Here is a 10,000-nt window from a genome sequence, read left to right on the forward strand (position 1 = left end):
AAAAACCTGATCAATCATGTAGCAGAGTTACAGATGAGAAGTGGGTTCATTTTTTTTAGCTTAAGAGGTAGAAATATTACTCAAATACTTGCTCTTACGGCCTTTGGCAAGCTCGAAATCCACGGGAAAAAAATGAAACCAACGAAACCAAAACAGAAATCCAGTCAACACAGAGTTGCAGGGCTCATGTGAGCGTGCACATATTACGAGAGTCCAATTTATATATTCATAATTTAGTCTACAGGTGTTCATGCTTGAGAGAGACACAGATTGAAGGCATTTGCAGTGTTGAAAAAACATATCGTAAAAATTAATGAGTAATGGAGTCACATTAATCTCTAAATGACGACTGATTTGAGTTATGACTGACTGAGTCTCCCCAAAGGAACATTTGGAAATCAAGTGGAGGAGCTTGTTCAGACACATGAACATCATATTTTTCTACTCTCATTCAGCATTAGTGTGACTAATACATTCAACTCTCTATCTATTTGTCTCTATCTCAGTTTTTAATTTTTTTCATAAAATGCGTTCAGAAATGCACTGAACTCCAGATAATCTTCAGAATACTTTTGATGCTGTATGCAAGAACGCAAATGTCCGAGTTGCCAGTCCTCTAGTCAAAACTACGGAGAATATCTGAATGAACCCATTTTGGCACAGTTGTCAGAACATTTTCCGGAGTTCATGTCTGAATACGACTGTAGAAAAACATACTCTGGTCTGTTGCTTGTAAAAACAAAAATTCTGACTATTTTCGTGCAGCTCTCATGGTTAACACACTTTAAACCTCTTTAAACCTCTGTTCGGTAAACACATGTGGACACACTGTTACGGGATCTAATATCCATACTAACAGAGGATCTGAGAGGTCCCTGAGAGGGATTTCCTCAGATATTCACTAGATTCTCTCTGTAATCCCCAGGGATTACCATTCTATACTGAGACCCTAACCTCTGAACCTAAAGCATTATAAACCCTTATATCCTTATCACTAATGCCACAGTTTAACTCAATAGAAGAGGACCACCTCCAAAAAGCCTCATATCAACTCTGCTCTGGACACTCATTTTTGGCTGTGGCCACATCAGCTCAGACACATGTCGAGGATTTAGAGGGATACCAGCCAGATTTATCAAGTAGGCTGCTCGAACTTGGCCCAGTGTAGCTCCGGCCAGATATTGCAACTCAAATGTTTTATCCTGTTTGACAACTGAATCGTCTCCAACATGGCAACTGATATCTGGGAAAGGGTTCATATTTGGCAATCCTTTTTGGATGAAATAAAAAACACAGTCGATAGTCATTACATCATTGATATCCGAGTATGTCTGACAAATACAATAATAAACTATGGATTTCCTTTGCCAAAGAGGAAATATCATTCTGTTTGTAATTCAATCTTGGTCTGTCTGTCTGTGGAACACATATCTCTACAATCGTTCATCTTATCGGCGTCACACTTGGCATGTGTAATGTTAAGGGCCCAAGGAAGTGCAATGTTAATTTTGGTGCGATTTGTTGATCACGACGACAGCACATTCACGACAATGGGCAGATTAGAATAACAGCAACAACAACTGATATTCCAGTTGTGCACAATAAGTCGAGCTTCACCCGCCGAACTTTGAATTTGGTGAACAGCTCTTTGTGCAGCAGTGGTGGTGCTGCTTCAGGATTCTGCACACTGAGTTCAGCAGCAGGTCCTTACTCGCGGTGGCTCAATTACTGCAGGTCACTTTTTACAGTTTCAGAAAGAAAGCTACAACCAGCATCACCACAAGCCAAGCAAACAACCCATTCCAAATAAGCAGGTTTAAAACTGGCACTGCACTAATGCTTTATCAGTAATCAGAGTTTAGCCCATTTGCTGGACTGTATGGTGAGCATGTGAGGAAGGGAATGTGCGAGCATGGAGAAACTCCTGTAATTAATCAAGTGATCGATCATCTCACATTACCAGAGAGATTAGATTCTGGCATGTCAAAGAAGCTTGGGGTGCACACTAACTGAATGACACGGCACATGAAGAAGAGTGCTTTTGAATGTTTAACATGTAGCAAGACTGCAAACCTCCAGTAGACTCACTTCGATCAACAAAACAGGAATGACTGCTAAAAGTTTGATCATGATTTACGATTTATGGAGTGGTGAGGAAATTGTTTCCACATGGCTGAGCTGCTGATGAATCTCTGCAGGAATCTGTTTTTTTCTTAATTTCAGACACCAACGAGCCTCTTCCTCACTCTCTTTAACACACACACATTTACACTGACGAACCATGTTTTTGATAAGCCTGGGAATGGACCAGTGGAAATGTTTTCCAGACAAACTATGCAAATAAGACTGTTTCCCAAGGGAGACACTCTAAACGGCTTCAACCACCGACGAGTGTTTGTGTGTGTATGTGAGTGTGTGTGCGTCTATGTAAGGATATCAAACACAAACATGCCTCCAGCGAGTTGCAAACAAATAAATAAAAAAGCAAGGCACTGGAAAAATGCGAGACAATGTCTGTTCTGGCCCTCTAACCCCTCCCTTACCCAAATCTCTCTGTGTCGGGTTCTGGGAAAAGATTTTTCTCACATTCAGATCCATGCCTTTGGCAGTCAGAGCAAAGATGGCTGCCAGACGAGGCTAATGATCAAAAATTCTTCAGTAGGAAGTCACAAGTTCAACTTCAACCTCAATAATTACTGGACTGTAAGACAATTTGTCTGTTCTGGATATTTGCCTGTCTGCCATGAGTGTATTTATTGACATCTGTTTCAGTGCAACTTAAGAACAAATGGATGATAAATTGAACATGAGTGTCAGGGAGACTTAGGCTGAATTGAGTGCAGTCATGTCCAGATTAAGGAGGGGGGGGGAGCTGCAGGAAATCACAGCGGCTCTTCTTCCAAGAAATCCACTTGCTTGAAAACACCCCGGTTTGACTGAGCGCCGAAACTTTATCAGAGCACGAACAGAAGACGTAAGTGAACCGGCTCCCAGACAGAGGGAGGATTGTGTATCTCGGTTATTTTAGGGCTTTGTCTCTGCTTCGTATCATAATGGAGTAGCTGGGACTCGTCAGTGAGAGAGGAATATGATCAGTGACAGGACGACTCTCACAGGAAACAGGACCAGATGACTTCAGTGGGAGTAAACTGGCCTGTGTTTCAATGCTAAATAGCATGCAGTGGAGCCTCAAACCAACACAGCAGTAAACCCCTTCATGAATATGTATGATACTGTAGATTTAAAATATGTATAAAACTTTTCAGCGGGATCCCGTTGCTAGGAAACCAGCTTGGATCGCAGTTTATTTGCCGACAAGGAGAACCTTCCTGTCTGCTCCTGTTATAACCGTGGAAATAAACCGGGTCTGTGATAGGATGTTTATCTTGTCAAGTCTGAAATGTTTTACAGGGATGTTGAACTTGCTGAGGATGAGTTTTGCATAACAACGTGTCACTTCACATTTTTTGAGAACAAAGTGATGGCGTGTAGGAACTCCTGTGAGTCGCAGAGAAGGAATGATTACAGGTAAATTCTAAATTCTTGCAGCTCAGCGGGAGGTCCAGCCACCTGTGTTTGTATAGTCCCCCCCCCCCAACACACAAAGGATATCCTGCTTTTGGGATGGGGTGGCGTGGTAAGAAGGGGGTTGGGTGATGTGAGAAAGATGAGAAGCAGAAAGATACAGTGTACACATCTGAAATAAATGGGAATGGAAAGCAACATGAGAAGTGACAAAGAATTACCCAGAGACACTATCTAAAGCTGTGCAGCTGAGCACTGCCCTCACACGCCCGACTGTGCTAACCCTACTTACAGGGTCACGCCACCAGAGGAAAATGTGTGACTGGAGGCTGTTGAGTCAATATCGCTCAGCCTGATGAAAGTGTGAACACGCTGCTGCGTTCCCTCACGAGAGAAATAAGAGCACGTCTGGGTGAGCAAACAACATCTCGCAAATGTTGCAGTCTGCTAATGTCATGCCACAGATCGGTCGCACGAGGCGGCCGATCCACGCAACATGCAAAGCACATTGGGCATAAAATCATCACTTCAACATGCAGACAGGCGACAGATTAAAGGGGAAAAACTGGAAGATGAGTGGAGAAACAGGGGGATCTCAACCTGATTGCACAAGAGTTTTTGGACATGGGTTCATCTGCGCATGTGAAAATACAGCAGGCAAATGTCCTTTTCAATCTCGTAACAGAATAGAAGACGCCAAGAACTTGGAAAGACTCAAGAGCTTTTCACGATACGGGCTGATGCTGGTGTCAATGTGCTGTAAACAAAATCCCGTGAATTCTGCAGCTGAATATATACGTTATGTCATGCCTCCTGACTGCTCTACCCATTTTCCTGGTATTAACGCATACAACCCAGACAATCTCCTGCTGCCTTCTTTCATATGTGAAAAATCTAATGTGTCATGTCTGAAACCAGCTATGTGAATCATGTGAATCATACGCTGTGGCTGTCACAAGAGAATGTTTTTTTGACCAACGTGAGACTGGGCTCTCCACCACGATCATTAAAACACAGAATGGGGGAAATATCTTTTGGAAGAATTGTTTTCATCCCTCCAGTAGTTGAGGCATGTTAACGATGTTCCTTTACTTTGTCACCCGTTTGTAATGTGTCACAGTCTGGAAAAATGTCTGGGCTTGTGTCCTGATTGAGGACTGCTGCTGATGGATCCCTTCCCTAGTGAGAGCTGAACGGAGAGTGGAGAGAGACCTAAATAAGAAATGAAGAAGTAATTTAAGTTGCAAAAAAGGGCAAAAAGTATAAAGTCAGGTTTAGATCAGAGCACTGGAGTGGAAATGTATTTTCACTTCAGGCAGAGACTTGAAGGTGGAAAAGTAGTAGGGAAAGTGGAAACAAGTTGATGAAACCTAACAACGCAGTTAAGAGCTTCTGTCTTTTGTCGCGCTCTCTCTCCATTGTGTGTGTGCCAGTTGTGTAAGGATGGGTATCTCATTAACAGTAATGGAGGAAGCCGGGCAGGGAGTCAGCGCAGTGAGCCAGGGATATCCCCATCCTGCAGCCTGACACACTGACCCCTCCTTCCCTGCCTTTGCAACTCCCTCCACTATTAACTGATCCACCTTGGAGCGTACCATTGCATCGGGCCAGGGGGAGATATTGTTTGCAGCTCATCTAAGCAGTCCTCCGGAGGATGTTTGGGAAAATGTTTAGAAGATCTGTGTTCGATAAGTGTTTTAGTGCAGCCTCTTTCAGATGTTAGTGTGTCTCTGCACCAGGAGGGGGTATTGAGGACGGGTTTGTCTCGGGGAGGTCTGGTGTATTATTTCAGCTTCCTCTCATTGTGTTACCTCCCCTCAGGATGCTTACTTAGGAGCCAGATGAAAACACATTTGAAGACAAAAGTTAGAATAACAAATTCCAGCTTATTCCCCTCATGAGATTCAAAAGGGAATTCAAGGGAAAAAGACAGGATGAGTGTGGGTTCGTGTCGATGTGTATTCTGCATGTGTGTGTTTAAGTTACACCACTGATCATTTTGGGATGTGAAGTGGTCTTTGTCATCTGTGAGACTGTTGGGTTTGTCCTGGTGGTGCCAGCTGCATACAGGGCAGGTGAGATGCCTGGGGAATACTAATGGCTCCATGAAAGCCCAGAGTACCAATCCAGACACAGTGACGTGAATACTGAGCAACCATTTTGCTGAATCACACCTCGACAAACACGAAGCACAAAGGTTGGTTTTAATACAGCAATTAAATTAGTGACGATGGGAACTATAGTGACAGGTCAGTGCATAAAAGTGTTTCTTTGGTGTCCCGTGTGAAAGCATAGTCCTTTCACGTTTACACCGACACTCTTACCAGCTTAGTTACCAGTTCCTTAATAGTGACCATAGCAACACAACTTCCTATTAGTCCTGAACACAACAACAACACCCAACAGAGGAGCAGTTTACACAGGGACAGCAATATAACACAACACAGCTTTTTCCGTGCGAAAGATTTAGTTGATGGGACAACACTACACGCAAGTGAGCAATGTGTTATAAAACAATGTCAGCTGGATGTTTTCACCAGCAGGGGCTCTGCCATGACATCTAACCCAGTTCTGTCGTCCACGTTTAATGACACAAATCAGTCATGTTTAACCCTGCCCCTGTCTCTGGCCCTCTTCTATCGCCTGAAGGACACATCTGACCTGCAGCACTTCATCTGTTCTGCCCCTATCTTTCTCTGTCCGTCACAAGCCTGGACACAAGTGTGGAACCATTCATTTAAAAATAGTTTACTGTACTGGATGTCAATCTCCACAGGTGGGACACCTGGGAGTCAGACAATAGTTGGCTGCAGATGTTATCCCTATGTACCTTAACAGATATAAACGTATTTAGGTTTAAATGCCTTGTGCAACGTGCCTGTTTGAAAGTATGTTTATGCAAATGCCCATCTAGTTTATGTTTGTCCCGTGTGTAGGTGAGGTTCAGCCTACCTGGTAGAGTGGCCTTGGCACACACCTGTTTGTGTGTAATAGGTGCAGGGGTCCAGGAAGTTTCCTGGCATGCACACGCAAGCGTTGAAAGGCCGTGGTGGTGAGAGTCCACAGCAGACCCTGCCGAGTAAAGATCGCCTCGTCTAGACTCAACAACACGGCCTCCATTACGGCACTGAGCTCTCAGTTGTGAGTGACGTGCCTCCAGAGGTATGTACAGCAGCACGGGTTGATCAGTGGGACATCACATTAGCAAACCACTATTTGCACAGGTGAGTCATTGCAGGTAAAATCCACAGAGGCCCAGCAGGGACTGAGAAGATATGATTAGCCTTTATGGTCCTCTTGATACCACTTAGCGCCAACAGACAATAATTAGGTCATCTCTGGAGGTAAGCCACAGAGAGAGGATAACCCTGTGGTTTTCTCCTCTCCTTCCTCTGTCCCTCTCTGTCCTCTCTGTCTCCCTGGGACTTAGTAGACTGATGTTTCCTCAAGGTCAAACCCTGCTCGTCCTCCTGCCCCAGTCTCACACAGCTAATGGTCCCAGCTGACTCTTTCTCTCTCCTCTCTCTTTCCTTCTCACTGAAGCAATGCACCCTCTGTTCATTGGTCTCAGCGCTACAAACACAAACATTCCCACTAAGGAAATGCAGCCGGTCTCTCAGTCTCCCTGACTGGTAGTTGTTTTTAAAGCGATATGCACTCTAATACTTCAGCTCTCTCACACACACACACACACGCACACACGCACACACACACACACACACACACACACACACAAACACAAACACACGCACACGCACACGCACACTCACACTCACTACATCACTTTTCCAAGAGGGAGAGGGATGCTGCAAACATTCTCAGACACCTTGTCTGAGTGTGTGTTTGTTCATTTTAAGAGGAAACACACATATGGAGTTGATGCATTCATGCATACACAGACTAAAATAGTCACTGAGCTGAAACATGCTGACATTCTGTCCCTGAAGACTCGAGCATGTTACCATCTTCTAACAGCGCTGGGATTTGAGCCAGAATGCTTTTAAAAAAGGAAATTAACATTTTTCCTCTGAGCCTGTTTTCCCAGGCTGGACTATCCTGACCTGACCTATCAAATTCTTCCCCCAAATTAAAGAATATCCAACCCATCTGCAACTCCAACCAACCAAACCGCACACTAAACACTGAAAGAATGTAAATATAAATGATTACATCAAACCTAATTCTTTATTAAAACCTTATTGAGTACACACACACACCCATTTGCAACAATGGCCACATGGAGGCAATACATCCTCCGTATACAAGCTGTGCCAAGCCCACAGTGCTCATGTGTATATACTGTATGTGCCAGTCAGTTATAAACTCTGGTTGCTAACAGTCCTCCTGAAACAATACAGCTTTAATGATCAATGATCATGTGTTATGTTTAATATAAATGTTAAAACTTGTCTGAAACTAAACACAGACACATACTTTTTCTACCTTTGGCAGACTGCCCACGGTTTTCTGGGTCACTCATACATCAGTCTTAACATTTGAAAAAAAAAAAGAAAATGCCAATGGGAGTTTTTTTTTCCCCGCAGCCGCTCTGATTCATTTATTCCACTTTCCTTCCATTTTCCCCAGAAAGCCTTGATCAATAATAAATTCAATATCTCTGTATTTTACAGTAATTCTCTGCCCTGCAACCAAACCCAATCTGACTATGTGGATTAAATGGCCTATCGCAGCCCCCTCTGATACATGGAGGGGTTTATCGATGCACAGGGTCAATCCTGTACTGCTGAGTTTGTGTGTATACCGCATGTGACTACAAATCCTTGTATGACATATCACATTTGTTTGTTACTGAGAGTCAGCACAAACATATATAAATTACTGCCATATCATTAATCAACTGCAATATACTGAAAAAGTAAAATAAAGACTAAATAAATAGTCATTATCGGCGCTTAGGCTGAGCACCTTCTATTTTTCTATTTCTTTCTCTCTGACTTCACTGTACGTTTTGCTTGGCTGATGTCTAATTGAAAGGATTACAGAATGGTCCATTGCACAAAAATCCTAATCCCCAATGATACATTAAAGTCCCATCTTTTTAATTTCTCTTAATTTCACCAACCACATGCTCCACAATCGCTCATTCCACAGTGTGAGTCCCACTTTCCCACCCCTCTCTCTCGCAGGGCCTCATGTTGCAGTCTCACTGATGCCTTGAGAAACCCATGAGGAATGTGTGGAATTTCTATATAGTGAGAAGTTTCCTAAATGAATCAGAGTTTGGCTGGAGGTGAACTCGAAGGCTGGAGACATTCACCCCTCAGCCACTGTAATTTACGAGGGGTGTAAATATTTGTTGTGCTAGTGGGGGGAAAAGGCGGGAGGTTGGGTATGACAGAGCACAGTTCCCATGATTCTATGTGTTTGCAATGTCCTGCTGAATCCTGGGAAAGGTCGTGCAAACCCCATGATGTAAACAGACGACGGCGGCGGAGTGTCAGCTGGTCGGCAAGAGGAGGAGAGGAGAAGAGGAGAAGACACTGTAGCTGGGCTTATACAATCAGCTTTGAGATGGACAGATGGAGTCGAAAGCCAAACAGTGAGATAATCTGTGTGTTATTTCGTTCTCTCTCACACACACATCCATCCACATATTGATGAAGGTAAATAAACCTCAAATCAGATCGTCTACAGCTGTAAATAGGTTCTCTGTGAGACGTGTAAAGACCTAAGTGAAAATATACATGTTCCAAGTACAACACATTTGTGTCGTTTAGATTCCACCGCCTTGATCTAAATCGTCCAAAGTTTGAAAGACTTTCGATACAGAGCACAGTTTGTTTCATCAGCACTTCCATTGACTGGGTTTAAACACAACAAGTACTCATCATTCTCAAGCTACTTGAGCAACTTGCATTTCCCAATGTTCACAAACTAGCTCACAGGCTGATTGGAAAGTCATTCGTTTGACGCATAAACTTGACCAGAAACCGATAAAAAACGCAAAACTATAATTTCTTCTTTGGTCTGTATGAGAGAAGTTTTCGTGATGACCATTATTGGAGTCCTTCCAGAAGATTTAAGATACATCTGATCAGAAGTTTAGGGTGCTTTCAAGCCTACCTTCTTTGGTCCAGACCTTTGGACTTTACAGTTTAGTCTGAACCACGTGCCTTGAATCACACTCCAGACCAACAGACCAAAATTATGTCTTACCAAAAGGGCTGGTCTTGGTTCGACTCAAACTGAACCATGGTTTGGTTTGTTTGCGGTGTGAAAACATTTCTTTTTTTGGAAAGTTTGTACTTTTGGATCATTTGCAGGAAGTTGAGACACCATTAAACAACAGAAGAAAAAGGAACAGCTCACAGATTGACCACTGAAGATATAATGTCTGAATGATGAGGATGTTCATTTTGCTAGTACCATAATGAGACGCATGTCCGTCTACAAACAAACCAAGTATAGGTAGAACCAGCCCATGTAGGTGATAATGACAGGACGTGCAAATGTA

General features: G+C 43.3%; 1 protein-coding gene across 8 annotated transcripts in view; it reads right to left on the reverse strand.

Moving 5' to 3' along the window:
• Window positions 1-10,000, reverse strand: part of frmd4a (FERM domain containing 4A) — an 89,719-nt gene that overhangs the window by 49,099 nt on the left and 30,620 nt on the right. For 2 of the 8 annotated variants that reach the window (XM_035156248.2, XM_035156252.2), the window contains exon 1: window positions 6,478-7,168. The exons of 3 other annotated variants lie outside the window; for them this stretch is intronic. In XM_035156248.2, coding sequence (XP_035012139.1) covers window positions 6,478-6,645 — 168 coding nt within the window. In that variant the 5' untranslated portion in view covers window positions 6,646-7,168. Of the gene's footprint in view, window positions 1-6,477; window positions 7,174-10,000 lie in introns of those variants that run through there. 3 more of the 8 variants (XM_035156249.2, XM_047339761.1, XM_035156250.2) reach the window with 3 other exon arrangements.

Source organism: Hippoglossus stenolepis, chromosome 5 (genome assembly GCF_022539355.2).
Source record: "Hippoglossus stenolepis isolate QCI-W04-F060 chromosome 5, HSTE1.2, whole genome shotgun sequence".
NCBI classification, from domain to species: Eukaryota; Metazoa; Chordata; class Actinopteri; order Pleuronectiformes; family Pleuronectidae; genus Hippoglossus; species Hippoglossus stenolepis.